Source organism: Parambassis ranga, chromosome 9, assembly GCF_900634625.1.
Source record: "Parambassis ranga chromosome 9, fParRan2.1, whole genome shotgun sequence".
NCBI classification, from domain to species: domain Eukaryota; kingdom Metazoa; phylum Chordata; class Actinopteri; family Ambassidae; genus Parambassis; species Parambassis ranga.
The window spans coordinates 16,538,671-16,557,491 of record NC_041030.1 but is presented as its reverse complement, the minus strand read 5'-3'; the positions used below and the strand labels follow the sequence as shown (position 1 = coordinate 16,557,491).

Genomic DNA, 18,821 nt, shown 5'->3' with positions numbered 1-18,821 from the left:
TTTCATGCTGATATTCCGATTTGCTTAGTTTCGTCACTTTTTTGCTACATGTTTATTTGGTCATGATTTATGATTGATTGGTCATGAATAAGCTGACGTTTCCAGCTGTTGTTCTACCTTTGTCGTATTGATTAGCTTTAAATTCTCCCCCAGAAACAGAGACAGAGTGAGAGATCTTTACTTTTTGCCTCCTCTTTGCTGCAGATCAGGCGAGAAGGCGTATAAAAAGCCAATCAGAGACAGTAATGCAAACGAAACTATAATATGCCAAAAAAACAAAAACAAATAGTTAATATTGTTCATAATTTAGAACAATACGTTTGATCCTTTTTCTGTTTTTTTTTTAATTATCTACTTTGATGAAATGACTCGTGCATTCCCTTTTTCATTTTACGTGAGTTCTAAAGCTGGCAGCTGCGTTAGATGCTTCGCTCCTGTTTTCCTGTAAAAGTATGCAGCCTGTGAAGTTGAACTACACATCCCGGAGTGCCTCTGTTGACCCCTGCAGCCCGCATCTGTATGATTTGGCGGTGAGCTGTTAGACTGAGCGGGCCTCCACACCAGAAGCAGGGCGCTTTTGTTAAACCGAAAGAAGAGGGAGCTAGAGATTATCAGTGAGAAGACAGGAAGGGGCCGAGAATTGCCTTGTCTCTTAGCGGGGTTTTGACAAAAAAAAAATGCTCCGGTCCTTATTACTGACGAAGAGCCAAGCTTTGGGATTGGGTAGCGACCAGATAGCGTAACACCCCCTCCTCCTCTCTGTTGAGAATTGCGTTCAAACGAAAAGGAAAGGCCTGGGCTTTATCAACATCACAGGATTTATTTTTTTATTTTTTTGATTTTTTCGCCTCTTATAGATTAAACGAGGAAACGTTTGCTGGCTGGTGTATGTGTTTAGAATGGGACACGCTGAAGGTATGACATTTTATTATTTCCCCTGCATCTTTCGACTCGGCATCAAAATCTGTGCTGCTCCTTGTGCTGGCTCTTTAGCGATAAGCGTGTTTGCCGTATCTGCATGTTGTTGTTATCCACTCCCCTTGTCCCGCACGGAGCGCTTTTGCTCGCAGCTAGCTTGTTTTGAGGCACCTTTTCCTCCAAACCGCCAGTGATGGAGGTATAATCACGGCAGACAATTTGATTTAAAGGGGCAAAGGCAGCCATATTGGCAGTGGAACGTTAGCCTAGCCAACATTAGCTTCCCCTCTTTCATTTCTTTCCATGTGAGCTGCACCTAAATATACAAACAATAACAAGAAACGTTTAGCTGTGTGTGTCTAAGGACAAACGACGAACACTCTGCTCTATGTTTGTTTTATAACCGTTTTAACGGCTTCCACTACGACCCCATTGATGCCAAGTAGCTTTATGCTAACATCGCAGGAAGCTATAAGATCATTCAGAGAAACATTTTTTTTGTCTGCGCAGTCGTTTTTAAATAAAACCACACAGCTTGAGTCAGATATAAATGTTCACCACGCACGAACTGTAAATGCTATTAAAAGTACATATATGTACCCGGTGACCGATGGTTGACACCTTATCGATGTTTACATCACCATTAATTCACATTTTTCCCCCAGTGCTGGGCAGCCTCTTCGTAAATTAAACCACAACCACTGGATTAGTCTAAACACTTTTTAACCTGATTAATTGATCATAATAGGTATTAAAAGTCAGGGCAAAGCATCCACCGGTGGCTGCTCTTTGTTTTGCTTGTGATCGCAGGCCAGCGCGTGTTTGTGTTGATGAAATAAAAACACTAAAATGATCAATAGCTCGTGGAAAGAGGCTCAAACACTGATGATTAATGGCTGTCAAACGGAAGCCTCTCTGTCAGAAGTGCAAGGAGTTTAAGACCAAGTTTGGGATTAAATATTTGTGATTTTAGGCGAGAATCTGGCCAAATAAGTCCACTTAGTGTCCACTGGCATCTAACATTTACAGCAGCATGTGAGTTTTTCAGGACTTTGACCTGAACAAATTATCTTAGCTCATGATTTAATTAGGTTTGATCAAACATCATGCCTGCCTACTGTTGTCTAAAATGTCAGATTATGTCAGGGTATATATTCTTAACTTCTTTAATATTTAACGACAACATCACTACAAAACAGTTGATATGCAGCAAACCAGCGGCAGGACAGTATCCCAGAATACAACCATCTGAGAATCTCCCTATCATGTATAATCTGCAATCAGCATTGTACATGAGGGGCATTAATACACAGAGAATCATGGGATGCAATATATGGAGCTGGTGTGACATCTTACTGTGTCCTTAAGGCTTTGTGAGGAATACATGTGATGATCTTGGAACTAGTTAAGTGTTTAATCAGAGCTCTTCTGTGACTTAACTCCACAGGTCCAGTCAAAGAAAAAGACAGTTAAGGATGCAGGAGCCCAACAATGGATTTCTCCTTCTCTTTCATGCAAGGGATCATGGGAAATACAATTCAGCAACCCCCTCAGCTTATTGACTCAGCCAACATCAGACAGGAAGGCACCTGCGACACCGGCAGTGACCCGGGTGAGGATGGCGGTCCCTCCTACGATGCTTCTTTGGATGCAGAATTTCCATACCCACCGTCTGCCTCAGAGGACATGCCACAGGTCCCCAATGGCTACCCGCCCGGTTTGGGCATATATGAGCCGCAGGCCAAGTTCTCTATGTACTCGCAGTTCCCCAATGGCTCGGCTAACGGCTACGGGGCCATACGGAGCTATGGAGAGCATGGGCTTATGCCAGGGGAGGGGACAGTCCTGAGAGGACCAGGACTCCAGGAGAGACCTCTGTCTCCTGTGTCTCCCCCTTTGCCTACACATCACCCACACCTCCACCACCACCATCATCACCCCCATCATCACCACCATGCACACCACTTCCACTCTAACCCGCCCCACATACAAACCCACTCACACCCACAGAGCCCTCCGCCACCGCCACTGCCCTCTCAGCACCACCTGTCCCAAACGCCTCACATCATGACCCACAATCTTCCCCCTCCTCCGCCATTACTCCTGCCATCCTCCAGTCCTCCCCCTTCTCTCGTAGACAGCACCCCCTCATCTCAGCCCATCCACGCCCCTTCCATCACCACTGGTGGGGTGCTGAAGAAAACCAGCTCTCCCGAGATCAAACTGAAGATCATAAAGACGTACCAGAATGGCAAAGAGCTGTTTGAGTCTGCGCTGTGTGGAGACCTGCTGCAAGAGCTCCAGGTAATGCATGCATGTTTTACACACACACTTATTTTTTGCGTTTTATTTAGGGAGGCAAAGAATGATGATCCAATAAATTATCCTGAAACAGTTTTAGCAGTTATTTTAAAATTGAGAAGTCACATGAGTAAAGCATGCAGTGATTATATACTCAGAAACTAGAGAATTAACTGTTTATCTCTCTTTTTGTATTGTAAGCTGACCACCTGTTTTCATCTTTCACATGAGTGTGTGTGGAATTTAAGGACAGCAGGGCCACAATGCAAATCGTATGATCCTTGACAATGCCTCATACTCATTTTGACTGCACTTGTATCTGTAGCTTTTTATTTATAAGGCTTTACTATATTTTATTATTAATCTATTATAAACAAAGCATTGGAATGTGCGGATAAATGCACAGTAACATAGAAACGATAAACCTCTTGCACATGAAAGTGTCTTTTAGATATGAACAAACAACTTACTAGCTCTTTAAATTACATCTCATCCTCAGTTTAGACTCAAGTTAAACTCGTTTGTTTGGACTTTTTTTGCTGTGCCTGCATATTTTTAGGGCTACAGTGATCAACTTACCTTGCACGATATTTTTAAAACCTTCTTTTTATCTCTGCAAATCAGTAAAACTACACCCAAAGGTAAAGTAGATAATTTCTTCAAGCTTTATCCTCAGTAGATGACCCAGTCTGAACAACTTGTACTGCTGCTCGTGTTGTGTGTGTTGTTAGATCTGAGTTTGTAGATGAATTTAAATATGATGAATTAATTTGTTATTTGAAGTTTATTAATCAGCAAACAAAAGCATAAAAATATTTTGTTTTGTTTAGAACATGGGAAACCTTTGTTCTCAAGCTTTGGTTTGGATTTATTTAAAATACTTTGTCCTCTAATTAGGTCTTTGGGATTCCATAAATTAACAAAACATGCCTATTATAAGGCCCTGGAGTCAAAGGTTATGGCTCCCAGTAGTAAAATATTCAGTTTTGTTATTATGAAAAAACAGAAACTAGAAACTAGAAAAAATTACTTCATGTGAGCAATAGTCACATTAACGTTCATATTGAATTTCTACACTGTGTATGTGTTACTTTACTATCAATCATCTTCTCAACAGAGGCTGATATTTGTGGAGGTTTTGATATCAACAGACAGACATCCATTTTAAGTTACCTTTTTATATAGAGAAAAAAAAGAGTAAAAAATTCTAACTGATGTCTCATCGCTGCTGTTTTCCTTTTTCTCTTTTCTAATCTTCAGAAGGAGTCTCAGAAGAATGAGGCCGCTCAGATGAAGCGCAGACATGAGAGGAAGAAGGAGAAGAGGAAAAAGAGCGCGAGGCTGCAGCTGCAGGTCCAGGAACAGAGCCTGGACCAGAGCCAAACACAGGCAGGTACCACAGGCCAGACAGAGGACGCCCACGACCAGCCTCAGCAGAAAGAAACACCGCCGACCCAGACTGAGAAGCCTCAGAAGACCATCATCAAAACCGAACCAAAGACGCCAAAGGCAAGACATGACTGTTCATTCTCCAAAGCTGTTTGACATCTTTGCACACCAGTCACTGGAGATTGTAGTAATCATTTGGTAGTTGTTGTTGTTTGGATTTTAAAAGCAGGCTTTTTTGTGTCAATGTTCAGGTTCCTAAAGTCCATCATCCGTCAGTGATCCAAGAGACTGGCTTCTGTAAGGAGTTTGTAATAGGAGATCTTGTGTGGTCCAAGGTTGGAACTTACCCGTGGTGGCCCTGCATGGTCTCCTCTGATCCACAGATGAAGGTTCACACTCGTATCAACACCAGAGGTAAACTTTGTAGATAAACAAACAAACTTAATCTGTTTTTCATCACAAATAAAAATGCTACAGCACATTTTCCTTTCTCTGTGGTTGTTTAGGTCACAGAGAGTATCACGTCCAGTTCTTTGGCAGCATTGCTGAGCGAGCGTGGATCCATGAGAAGAGAATTGTCATGTATCAGGGGAAACAGCAGTTTGATGAGCTTCAGGCAGAGACTCTACGCAAAACAACAAACCCAGTGGAGAGACACAAAGTACGTACGGCTCTTGTCAAACCATGCAGTGATGACACTGTCCTGTGATGGTTCATTAAACCATCTTATATGCCATCACAAATATATTTTTGTAATTCAGAGGTTCAGTAGTTGTGATTTTTTTTTCTTCTCTAGCTTCTGAAGCCGATCCCTCAGCGGGAACGCACCCAGTGGGAGGTGGGTGTGGGCCACGCTGAGGATGCCTTCATCATGACACGACAGGGGCGGATCGACAACTACACTTTCATCTACGTCGACCCAGACCCTAATGAGCCTCCTCCAAGCAAGAAACCCACCCTCAAACCTGAGAAAAGAAGCCGGCGCTCCAGCGGCTCAGTCAGCAAGAAGGAAGATGGAGGTGTGAAATCACCAGATAGAGAGCAGCCACCGCGGAGGCAACTGCCACGGAGACAATGTAGTATATCAAATGCAGAAGATAACACAAACTCACAGTCCTCAAGTGACGAGAAAAATCAGAGGGGGGACCAGCGTAGGACCAGCTCACCAAAACAGAACGCTGGCTGTGATGCGCAGCAAGAATCTCCGCCACCTGTCAGGGCCTGGAAGACGGCAGCTGCCAGAAAGCTGCTGCCTCTCTCCATCACCATGAAGAGGTTGAACGTGGAGATCACAAAGTGTGACTGGCCTCTCCTGCAGAAAAAAGCAGCTTCTTCTTCTCCAAAGAAGGACAAAGAAGAGGAGAAGGAGGAGAGGGTGGAGAGAGAAGGCAGGCAGCCCGACCTGGGATACTGCTCACCTGAGGTTAGTGTGAGTCAAACAGAACAATAGTAGGAATGACGCTGTTGCCCTGAAGTTGTTATATACATATTGTTGCTCCTAGCAGGACAGTAGAGCAAAACCTGAGCCCAGTCCAGAGGAGGAGGAAGATGGGGACGAAGGGGAGGACGAGGGGGATGAGAGGCGAGGCTCCCCCGCCAGTCGGAGGAGTGATGAAGGAGGAATGCAGCAGACCTCTTCTCCAGGATCACATGACAGTAGTCCACATGGTTTGTAAAACACTGCTGAAAATTTGCCAGTATCAAGTTAAAACAAAATACAGTTGAATATTTTCGTGTGTTTCAGGTTCTCAAGAGAGAAAGCTTCAGCGGCGCTCAGTCAGGAGCAGGTCTGAGTCAGAGAGAGGCAACGATCCCGTCCCTAAGAAGAAAACCAAAAAGGAACAGGTATCAGTGCTCCACATGCAGCCAGAATGTATTCAATAAAGTCAAAAATAAGAATAACATATGCGCAGCATAGGAAAATGAAGCCTCTTGCTGCTATCATTTGGTTACATGGTGCAGTTACAACATATTTCAGGAATATAACATCATGTTACATGAGGAAGGCAGCTTGTTATTTTGCACTGTGCATGGTCTTTGTGCTAAACATCCACATCCTTCTCTCAGGCCGAGATGGCTCCAGAGACCACCCTGAGGACAGGCTCACAGAAAGGTAGGTGACCATTCTTCTATGACTGCTGCTAACCTCCTCATACCTCTAAAAAATCTGTTTCTGTCACCACCCCTCCTCTTTGTGATTTTTTTTAGGAGCCAGTGAGATCTCAGACGCTTGCAAACCTTTGAAGAAGAGAAGCAGAGCATCAACTGATGTGGAGATGGCTTCATCTCAGTACAGAGACACATCTGATTCTGACTCCAGAGGTCTCAATGACCCACAGGTAGGCTTACGAAATGTGTGGCCTCCCTGTGCTAGTGTACATATCTCCACACAGAAAAAGTAGTTTATCTCAGTGACTCACATTTTTTGGTGCATCTGTGTTTTAGGGTTTATTCGGGAAGAGTCTTGACAGTCCAGCAGCAGCTGATGCAGATGCTTCAGATACTCAGTCTGTGGACTCTGGGTTGTCCCGTCAGGACAGCAGCACCAGCAAGGGAGACACTGTGTGCCAGGTTCATATTGCTTATGATTCATCTCAGTCCTTTCCTCTAAAAGCTTACAAGCACAGTGTGTGATGTTGAGACTCTATGTGCTCTCGTGTTACAGATCTGCGAAGTTTATGGAGAAGGTTTGGTGCTGTGTGAAGGTGACTGCAGCAGACTTTTTCACCTGGAGTGTCTGGGTCTGTCATCCCCACCTGAAGGCAGATTCACCTGCCTGGAATGTAGAAATGGTGAGAGACTCAGAACAGCAACATCTTTATCTGGGTTATCTTTTGTATTTGGATCTTTACTTTGACTGTCATTCTTCTTCCAGGCAACCATCCTTGTTTCAGCTGTAAAACAGCTGGCAGAGAGGTGACGCGCTGCTCAGTGTCGGGGTGTGGTTGTTACTATCATGAGGATTGTGTCCTAAAACTTCCAGGAACCACCAGCAGTCCGGGCGGAGGCTTCTCCTGTCCTCAGCACAGCTGCTCAACCTGCTGCTTGGAGAGAGACCTGCAACGAGCCAGTAAAGGTAAAACAGCGTCTGCTGTGTCGAGCCTCTCTGGAGCAACTCTGTAAAACACTAAACATTCATTTCCAGAGCAGGTTTGGGCTTCTTATATAATGTTGATCATATGAAAACAATAAAAGGGAAGTGAAAGGTCAAGGCTTCATTTCCTTGGAAAAATGCAGTTTGTTGAAGAGATAAATGAAGACAATAGTGCTTAGTTTCTTGCAAACATACTTGTCTGGTTTTAATTGATTGGCGAGAGGAGACTACAGGAGGAAATTGTAGTAACTTCCATGCTCCCAGAAATGTTTGTCTACTATGGTGCATTATCCGTCTTGTATGTTTGACCAACAAAAGAGTTCAGAAATGTATATTTTAGATGTTTTAATACATAGTTGATGATGCAAAAAGACAGGAGTTCAGAGAGATAGATGCAATGAGGACTCTAGCCTCAGTTTATGGGGAACCCCTTCAACCAGGTGACCTATCTGGGTGCCACATTGATAAACGTTTCTCCTCACAAAGTACGATTTAAGATGAAGTCTCTGTGGTCATATTCTTCCTTTTCATTTCCTTTAATTACATCTTAGAACTCACAAAGGGATTTGACCTACATTTTATTAGAAACTCTGCAGTGAAAGAATGAGCTACAGCTGCATGTGTGTGACACTTGTTGAAAGTCACCACTGATTGTAGGAAAAACTGAGTCTTTCTCTACCTCCTCTGCTCCTATTCCAGGTCGTCTGATTCGTTGCATCCGCTGCCCACTGGCCTATCACACAGGCGACAGCTGCATCGCGGCGGGCAGTGTCATCCTCACCCCTCACATCATGATCTGCAGCAACCATGGCAGCACCAAGAAGAACGGCCTCCTCACCTCCCCTGTCAATGTGGGATGGTGTTTTCTATGTGCTAGAGGTAAGTTCTCACAGCTGCACACACTAATGGCCTCTGTCCCTTGCAGCCAGTGACCCCTAATAGATGGAGCAGACAGAGGCAGGATTTCTTAGAAAGTTTGCTTCCACTGGCTGCTTTCAGTCTTGTGACAAACAACAAGGCCGCCCTGTTGTTCGATCACCCTTCATAACCATAGTTTTTGTTTGAGCATAACCATTTCTAACACAGTAACATTTCATGAGTGAAAACTGAAACCTCATACTGTGTTACACATTTTTAGAATTACATGTTTTTTTCCTCATGCATATCAGTGCTGTGAAATGTAATGTTTGTTTTCCCATCACAGTACTAATACAGTGGATGACTCAGGCTGTTGCACTGCACTACACTTAATCACACATTCACTGTCCTGAATGCTGATGAGCAGGAAAACGTAGCATTTTTACCGTTATTCTGTTTATCAATAAGTTGAGTGCACTGTTTGGCCTCTTTGTGTTGGGACAAACTTTGTTTTACTTGTGTCTTTTTTGTGTTACAATTGTGTGTATGGTGTGTGTGTGAGAGAGAGAGAGACTGCACATGTGTGTGTTCTTTCTCTTTTAGTGAATTTTGGGTAATTTCGAGTTTGACTGCGGCTCACCCCCGTCTCTTCCTGTGTGTCTTGTGTAGGGCTGTTAGTGCAAGACCTTACTGACACCATATTAAGTTCATATGCCTATAAGTCCCACTACCTTCTGACTGAGTCAAATCGTGCTGAGTTGAAATTACCTATGATTCCCTCTCCTTCGTCAGCTACCAAAAAGAATGTTGGGAAAGGTAACTGAACAGTTTTTCTCTTTCTCCTTTGTCCCACCGCTCTGTGTTTGTGTTGTGCCTGCTCTCATTCTGATTCAGTTTCCCTTTTTGTACGCATCTTTCATTTCAAAGCCTTGAGGTGCAAAGTCAATTAACTGATTCAACGTGCAGTTAATTTTAATGCAGAGTGGCGCAAAATAACTTCAGCCGAGTTCCCCAACACATTAACAGGAAACACTGGGCCTCATGCTGGAATGTTTTGCACTTTTATCCTAAACCTATGAATATGGGAGTCACCTACACTAAACGGGTTAAAACTGGCTTTTTAATTTGTTGACAAATTACAGTTGATCAAGTTCTTTTCCTACTGTGTCACATTCAATGGCCTTCTTGTTAAAATTTGATTTAAAAAGAAATCCTATAATTCTTCAAGCCATTTATTTGGAAGGACGAGATGTTGTCAAAGCAACCGTGTACTCCAAATCCAAAACCAAGGTTCACAGTTTGTCCTTGACCCTTATGGGAGTCATAGCCTCTTTCATCAAGTGTCAAGTAACTTAAAAACAAGCCTTGCATCACATTGTGTATGGTTATACACCATAACTTCATATCAGTGTTGATGCTGAATGGGATATGACATTGTTTTTTATCACAAAAACTGAGGGTGGCATACAAACTGTAATACTAAAGCATAATCAAACTGATGTGAAAAAATGTCATTTATTTTGATTCCCATGTTTCTTTGCCACCAGTTTGTTTGTATGAGTGTTTCTGTTCTTGCATGAGGCCCATTCTGAGATTGGTTGTTCATTAACAATCAATCTGGATATTTATTTATCTTTGGGAGAAAAAAAGCAGTTTAAAATGAATCTGTTTCTCTGTTAGGGAGGATATTATTTGTCATCATTGATGCAGGAAGCTCTGGGTTAGTTGGGGGTCTGTCTGTGGTTTGTGGAGCTTGTCGCTGCTGGAGGCGCGCTGATTCTCTGCTTCAGCACTCTGGGCTTGTTTTTTTTTTTAAGTTAAGGGCCTTGTGCAGCCTCACCTTTATGCTGACTGCAACTAAGTTTGTTTTTGACTGAAAGATTTTGCAGTTTATGGTTCCCCCTCATTTTCATGACCTGCCTTGGATGGAATATAATCCTAATCGGGACTAGATTTGAGAACATTTAACCACAGCTGAGAACTCCAGTTACTCTTTTTATGAGACAAAAAAAACATTTAAATTGCTGATATGATTCCATGCAAGCTGGTCTGTGCAGGATGTGACATGTGCGATGGGAAGAGTTTGCTTTACTGGCAGGACTGCATGCCTGCTTTTTGCCAATAATTTGAGTATAACCCTGATTCATTGTTAACTTGCTGGCTGACTTTATTCCGGTGCTGCCGCATGTGTTTCCCATAGACTGGTCTTGGTACAGTACTCTGAATCTGATTGCCAGGCACGCTGCAATAAAAACCTGTAACCAATCACAAACAGGGTTTAATCTTTTTAATGCTGTATGGCCTTTACAAGAGCTGTAAGTCAAGCAAAACGCTCCTGGTCTTAGGTTTTATTCCTAATTCTCACCAGATGTTATTGTGGTAGCTGCAGATACAGATATTTTCTGCTTTATCTTACTTTGGATGTTCACAACGTTGTAGCCTTTGTAGCACTTAGGCTTGTCTGCAAATGAGATTCAGAGTTTGTCCAGGTGTTAAGGTGCCTCACCTAATCATGCACTCCTCCTCTCTCTGCATACTCACTTCCCACAACGCATGCACACACACAAACACAAACACATGCACATGCATACACACATATACACATGTGTACATCCATACAAATGTAGGAGGCAAGTTGCTGTGCTGCGACTCATGCCCAGCTTCCTTCCACCCGGAGTGTCTGGAGATGGAGATGCCGGAGGGCGCGTGGTCCTGCAGCGATTGCAGGGCAGGGAAGAAACCTCACTACAAACAAATTGTCTGGGTCAAACTGGGCAACTACAGGTAGGCAGAGAGCACCAAAATACAGACCACTGAGGGTTGTTCAACTGTGAGTTTGTGGTACGCTTACATTTAAAGGACATGTCTTGTGATGTTGTATTTGTTTATTTTGCTGCAATTAAAAGACATTATTCAACAGTAGATAATCACCTATATAGAGGACTTGAGATTGTGCTGTTACACACACCTCCAGCCAACTGTTTTTTAGGCTGACGTGTCCTTCTTTACAATAAACATAAGCACTGTAGGTTAAAATAACTTTAAATTAACTTGTTTAAATAACGTTTTTGCCAAAGTGCAACTATGTATTTGGACAAATCAGACAGAAATGTCAGCGGTGTGATGTGGTAGTATAGATGCAGTTATTAGTTAGAGCACAACAGTGGTGTTGTGTGTTTGTTTAAATCTATGCTTAAAGAATTTTGAAATCAAGGTTGCATATAGTTTGCGTATAGCACTATAGAAAAAAATTTGGGAATGGTGCGTGGATATTTTCAAAAACTCCAATCTGTCAGGACAAAATTAAAAGTACAGGAAGCATCAGGCTGGATTGACTTTAGATTAGACATGTATTATAACATGGTTTTAACAAACGTCCCCGTTCCTCACAGGTGGTGGCCAGCGGAGATCTGCAACCCTCGCTTGGTGCCGTCCAACATTCAGAGCCTTCGTCACGATATCGGTGACTTCCCGGTCTTCTTCTTTGGCTCCCACGACTACTACTGGATCAACCAGGGCCGCGTCTTCCCTTATGTGGAGAATGACAAGAACTTTGTCACGGGTCAAATCAACATCAACAAAACCTTCAAGAAAGGTAACCTTTTTCAAAATCTGTTATGATGATGGTCATTTCAAGCTGGAGGAGAAAGATGAGTTTCTAAAATGCTGTTTGTGATATTTTTAGGTTTGGAAGAAGCAGCCCGGCGGTTTCAGGAGCTGAAGGCGCAGAGGGAGAGCAGGGAGGCTCTAGAGCAGGAACGCAACTCCCGCAAACCTCCACCCTATAAGTTCATCAAGGTCCTTTGAACATCTATAAAAAAAAAAAAAAAGTCATCTGTGTTTTTATTTATTCTGACCTTGTTTTGTTTCTTGTCAGACCAACAAGCCAGTGGGGAAAGTGCAGATGCACATTGCCGACTTGTCAGAAATCCCACGATGCAACTGCAAACCGACAGACGAGCATCCGTGCAGCCTCGACTCCCAGTGTCTCAACCGCATGCTCCAGTATGAGTGTCATCCACAGGTCTGTGTGCATATTTGTTATTGTCAATTTAATTATTTAATAAAAAAATGTAGGAAATAATTGCTTAGTGCCTCACTGTTGTGTTGCTGTGTTTAGGTTTGTCCTGCAGGGGACAGCTGTGAGAATCAGTGTTTCTCCAAACGACTGTATGCAGAAACAGAAGTGGTAAAGACAGATGGGTGTGGCTGGGGCCTTAGGACAAACCAGGCTCTCAGGAAGGTGGGTGATGTTTAATAATTGAATACTAATAGTTTAATGTAATTTAGTTTTCTGTGATCCAGCATCAGGCCCTGCACATTGGTCAACATGGGCTTTATTTTATTTAATCATATTTTAATCAAAACCAGCAAATTCACATATCAGTGCACAGGGGCATATTAGGGCATTCCATATTTAATGGTGCTGACACTTTTGTCTTCTTTTTCACATTAATTCCGACTCCTTTCTCTAATTGTCTTTTCAAATACAGGGGTCTGTGATGCCTACAGCAATGTAAATGTGATGTTTGTTGTTTCTTTCAGGGCGATTTTGTCACTGAGTATGTGGGAGAGGTGATAGATTCAGAGGAGTGCCAGCAGCGAATCAAACACGCCCATGAAAATCACGTCACCAACTTCTATATGCTCACCCTCACCAAGGTAACAACAGGCACTGTAACGATATCACCATATTTACAGGTTTTGTTTTAATTATAATGACATTAACCAACCAATGTTTTGAGCCTTCGTTCACCCTGAAATAGAAGGTCAGCCTTCAGGATTGTATTTCTCTGACCCTCACTTGTTTACATAATGTTCTTCTTGGTAGGATCGTGTGATAGATGCTGGCCCAAAAGGAAACTCGTCTCGGTTTATGAACCACAGCTGCAGCCCGAACTGTGAAACCCAGAAGTGGACGGTAAACGGTGACGTTCGCATTGGGCTTTTCACCCTCTGTGATATCGATGCTGGTGAGGATGCCTGGGACTGTGACACACACGTTTCTGCTTTCCTCCATGCGTTTAAAGGATCCGTTTCATTTTGTCTGTGGTTGTCTTGCAGGCACGGAGCTGACATTCAACTACAACCTGCACTGTGTGGGCAACAGGAGAATGTCCTGTCACTGTGGGTCAGACAACTGCTCTGGATTTCTTGGGGTGCAGCCAACGGTGAGGCCATTAATCACTGCTGAATCAAATTTATTGAGCTGTTAGATGCTATTTTTTCTCTTCTCGTCTTGTGTTTCGTCCAGAGCGCCGTAGTGATGGAGAAAGAAGAGAAGGCCAGGAACGCCAAACTAAAGCAGAAGAAGCGGAAGCTGCGGCCGGAGGGTAAACACACGCACGAGTACTTCTGTTTTTGCTGCGGAGAAGGAGGAGAGCTGGTGATGTGTGACAGGAAGGAGTGTCCGAAGGCGTATCACCTGCTGTGTCTCAACCTCACCAAGCCACCATATGGTAAAGACTAACCAAGCTGGTTTAGGTCTGACACATTTGTGGCTGAATATTCTTTCATAGCGGCCTCTCTTTCTGTCTGCAGGACGCTGGGAATGTCCCTGGCATGACTGCAGCATTTGTGGTGCCCCGGCCTCTTCACTCTGTGACTTCTGCCCGCGCTCTTTCTGCCGGGAACACGAGGCTGGGGCACTCACTGCTTCATCTCTAGACGACCGCCCTTGCTGTTCCAGTCACAACCCGCTCAGTCCCCTGGGCTCCAACTCCAGCACGACGCAGCAGCACCACCACCCAGCTCTAAGCCCCACCAGGGTCAAAGAGGAGCCGGAGCAGGAATCGGGCCAGACGGCCACAGTGTGACACCACAGCTCCCTCAATACCTCATTCCCTGCACAGTGCACTCCGATCCACCTCTGATGTGAGGCAGTGCACTCCAAAAGGGAATACAGTGCTTTTTTTTTTGACCTGTGCGATGGCTGCTACTCAGAGCCAAGACACACTGATGATGCCGTTTGTGGCGTGAGCAGAGCGACTGGACTGATGGCAGGGGAAGTGACGGCATCGATGTGTGCGCCTCCTCTCTTGCCATAAGAACACACCACTATTTACACTCTCTGCAGCTCGCCTGTGCCCAGCGGAGGGCCCAGACCACCACCTCATTATGTTTTTTTTGTTTTTTTTTAAATGTTACTTTTACAGCTGTGGAACTTTTAAGTGTTGTCACATTGTCAGTTACCGGCACTTTGAAGAACTCAACGAGTGAGGTGGAGGGAGGAGGAAGATGCTGCTCCTCTCCCTGTTTACCTGCTGTAAGCTGCGATCAGCATCTCACACACAGGATGGCTGTACAATGGAGACGAGCCAGCTTTTCTCCGTCACTCCTGGTCCTCATCCTATAAATCAAAACGGAGCAGGGAGGGGGAAAATGACCGATTTTGTGCAATTTTTTTCAGGACCACACTACATTCCAACCTTCCTTAAACATGGTTTTAATATACTTATGGGTATAGATGAATATAATTATATACAGTATCTATGTTTGTTAATGTTTACAGACAGATTCTCTCACTTCATCTCAGTGAGTGGTGTATTATGTTTGTTTAGGTGTTGAACATTACGCAGACCTCCTTGTGAAAATAGTCCTATTAAGGTGAAATATAATGGTATATAGTGTAATGGTATGACATTACAGAAGTACTTGTGATTTTCATATTGCCAGTCTCACTCGCCATTGTGTACATAATTGGCTCACAATATTGTAAAGTACTTAAAGATCCAGAGGGGGGCAGAGCCTCGCCTCTCTCTGGTTGTTCCTCTGAAGAAGGAAGCGCTTTTTTAAAACAACAAAACTTTTTTATTTTCTTTTTAACATTCTCACATTTCCTCTGAGTAGTTCATGGTATTCGTATAGTAGATGGAGGGGCCCAGCTTGTGATCACTGGTGCTGTCTTAAAGTATTGTTAATAAGCCTTAAGTTGGATTTTCGGCTGTAGTAAACTGCTGCACAGATGCAGTCCATTTCAGTAATTTCATTTCAGTGGTGTACTGTGACAGCTTCGGCGCTTTTGTCGGTTTTTGTTTTTGCCAAACTTTTCTGAAAAGCACTTTCACACGCCTTGTCGCTACACAATTTAGCTAGGTCATACATATTCTGAAATGTATATTAAAAGAACATATGACAAGTGTTTCAAAATGGATACCTCTTCTTCTTGTAGTAACATTGGAATTTAAACTGTGTTGTAACCTTTTGCCTCTCGGTCAGAAACGTGGCAAGTGCTGGGTTCTTCTTTTTTGTTTGTTTGTTTGTTTGTTTGTTTGTTTTTGAGGAAAGTGGTCTAGATGCTGTTTCTTTTTTGGCACAAGTAGGAATGACTGCCAGCCCAGCTACGTACGAAAAAACTCCTCAGTGTCCTTTAGAGGCACTTCTTCTTCTTCTTCTCTTTCCACCTGGAGAAAAAAATCCTCGAGGCTGGGCTTTATCTAAAAGACGTGATGGTGTAACAACAGTCCAGTCCAGTATAATGTACAAAAACAACCTTCTGTACAGTGTTTTTAATCGCTCATCTGTCAAATCCAAATTTTTTGTATTTATTGCACCACATTTTATACCAATTTCTTTTTCAAACACCAGTGCAGTAATTTGTCTCCCTCTCCAACACATTGTCAGTGAAATAGACTTTTTAAAAAAAGGGGAGTTTTACATAATATGCCTGTATCCTTTTCTTTTCTTTTTTTGCATTTGGTGTAATGATTCCACATTTTGGCTCAGCAGCCTGTATTGTGACTCACTGTAATCGGTGTTAGAAGCAGTGTGAAGCAGTTCAGTGTAGGAATGTAAAGTTCCAGTTTCACAGCAGTTTGTTTTCTTTTTCATTTAATCATAACAGGAAGAAGGTTTTTTTCTGTCATCTTGCCTCAGCCTAGCTTGTGATTCTTCTCTAGTTGCACAACAGTTTGTTTGTGTTTTGCTGCCCCACAGTGTCAAAATGAATCCAGAGGGTAAAACGGTGCCAATGTCTCTCAATTGTCTGTTAGGTAAGACAAATTCAGCAGTGCTGAAACAAGTCCTTTTATAGCATGGATCTATTACAGAACTGTCGTGTTACACTGAATTCTTCTTACCTACTCTTACCTGAGTATGAGGGAGAAAAGACACTGAATGCAGAAAAGTTACATGAAAAATCTCTCACCAGAACTAAAACTATAAATATGCAACTGTTCTTCCTTTTAAAGGCTTTTTACTTCACTCAAAACAGTGTTTCTACACAGGATGCTTTACAGTTCCATGTCAGACATGTGTAAGATAATTGCTGGGTCATGAATCCACACTTAACATCATTAACATTTCTATAGAGAAGCATTTTCGTCTTTGCGCGCACATCAGGCTACAGTGGAACCTAACACTGTCCTAAAAACATACACACCCAAATATTTGCATAATACCAATATTTGCCAATGTTCTAACTTTTCTGGATTTCTAGTTCTCCATATTTGCTCCACACCCCTTTGAAAAGCTGTTTTAATAGAGAAAGACTAAACATGCTGATTTCTTGGTTTCAGCCCAGTTTTGTCATTGTCATTGTCATTGTTATCATCATTTGTTATCAGGTGTGTGCATCATTAAGACACTTTTATTTGTGCGTCTAAACTTGAATTTTTTTTTATTTATAGATGTGTTTTGATTTTATTTGTTGTTTTTTTTTACACAGGATTCATGCATACATGTGTGACCATCAGACCACAGGCATCCCTGACTCTTGTGTTCAGAAAATGTCTGACTGATGACTTTGTGATGATGTAACTGGTTTCAATGCCTTTTGTTTTCTCTTCAAGGTGACTGTTGTTCAGCTGAAATGCATGCTTCCAACATCAGACAGCGATTTAATGCCAATGTTTTGTTTTTGTGTTCCTTTTTTTTAAAGAAAAGGTTTTTGTTCCATATTGCACAGAGATTCTTCAGAACCGAACAGCCTTTATTTTTCTTTGCACCTGCAGATCGCATGATCATTCTTTTTGTGCCAGTTTGTCCCTTTTCTGCAATTGATAGCTGATACAGCAGCAGTATTACTGATTTTAGTGTCCCTGTGTTTACCAGTACAGTTATTTTTAAAAAAAAATATGGTATGTGTTTTGTTGTCTGTCAATCCCCATCTTTTTTTTTTATGTTTTGAGACGCCATGTTTGTTCTCATTTTAAGTGACCCTTAAATACAGGTGAGGAGGACTTTTTTTCATAAATTTAGGATGGACCACCTCCTTCTGTATGTCAGAGGGCATGTTTTGAGTTGACTGTTGTTTTGTTTTGTTCTGTGTGCAATGTTGCCGATGGTCATTACGTTTTTAAATTAACATGCTGTCATATAGTGTTGAATAAATAAATAAATCACCTTCATAAGCACTCTTTTTACTTGTAGTAAAACCGCTTACAGTAACTGACTGGGGTCATATCTATCTTTCTTGGTGTTGCTTCAATTACAACGTGGATGAACACAAAAATACCATGTTAATTACTGTTCAACCTGTGTTACTGCATACTACATATTGTTGAAGAACTTGTAAATAGTTTGCATTGAACTTGCATAGACTCATGTTACTGTGGCGTGCTCTTTTTGCCTGTACAATTCTGCTTCTAAATGTGTGTGACTGTTGAGACGACACTCTTTTTGTACATGACTGTCTTTTTATTTGAAAATATTGATTCTGTCCTTTTTCATTCTAAAGTTGAGTTTGAAGAGTTCAGACATGCCTGAAGTTTGACTTTAATAAAGCTGTACTCTGTCTCAGTGAAACCCTCACTGTATGTGTCTTTTTAAAAGGATTTAGGCAGCTGTAATTTTTGACAGCTGAGTAAAATTAATCTTCGAATTTTTAACTTCCTTGTGGATAAAAATTGCAATTGCATTAAAAATAAAATAATCTAGGTTACAAAAAAAGTGTCAGTGATCTAATTGCTCTAAGCATTAAAAATAAGGCTTTAACTTTGCCAAATGATAAAGCTGCAAAACAATTTAATTCATTTAACATAAAAAAAAATCATTCAAACATACTTTTACCTCTAGCATCCTATAGCGTGACGTGGCATCCACGTGTCAAGGCAAAAAAATCATATAACAACGACTTCCGGTTTATAAGCAACACATTCGCTTCTTTTTTTATTATTTAAATGTGCTAATTGATTAATATTATGGTCCAACTTGTAGATATAAAACGGATGGTTTTGTATTTTTAGGCGTAAACGCTTGACATTTCAGATTCCTCGAGGATGAGTGCAGACTTTTATTTTGAAACCCGGCAGCGGATGTGTGT

General features: G+C 42.2%; 1 protein-coding gene across 6 annotated transcripts; it reads left to right on the top strand.

The window, feature by feature from the left end:
* The first annotated feature begins 466 nt into the window (after positions 1–466).
* On the top strand, positions 467–18,304 carry nsd3 (nuclear receptor binding SET domain protein 3). 6 transcript variants are annotated; one of them, XM_028413140.1, is made up of 25 exons: positions 467–915; positions 2,366–3,222; positions 4,483–4,728; positions 4,860–5,022; positions 5,115–5,269; positions 5,405–6,037; positions 6,114–6,276; positions 6,353–6,453; positions 6,676–6,721; positions 6,817–6,947; positions 7,054–7,179; positions 7,274–7,400; positions 7,484–7,684; positions 8,402–8,581; positions 9,230–9,376; positions 11,188–11,344; positions 11,953–12,155; positions 12,246–12,358; positions 12,438–12,584; positions 12,681–12,803; positions 13,106–13,222; positions 13,392–13,533; positions 13,625–13,731; positions 13,815–14,019; positions 14,102–18,304. In XM_028413140.1, the coding sequence occupies exons 2-25, from the start codon at positions 2,410–2,412 to the stop codon at positions 14,374–14,376; spliced, it is 4,821 nt and encodes a 1,606-aa protein (XP_028268941.1). In that variant the 5' UTR covers positions 467–915; positions 2,366–2,409; the 3' UTR covers positions 14,377–18,304. The 6 variants fall into 6 exon arrangements, with proteins under 6 accessions (XP_028268941.1, XP_028268942.1, XP_028268940.1 ...); XM_028413141.1 differs by having other exon boundaries at positions 4,480–4,728; positions 5,405–6,031; XM_028413139.1 differs by having other exon boundaries at positions 4,480–4,728; positions 5,405–6,031; positions 6,111–6,276.
* The last annotated feature ends 517 nt before the right edge of the window (positions 18,305–18,821 follow it).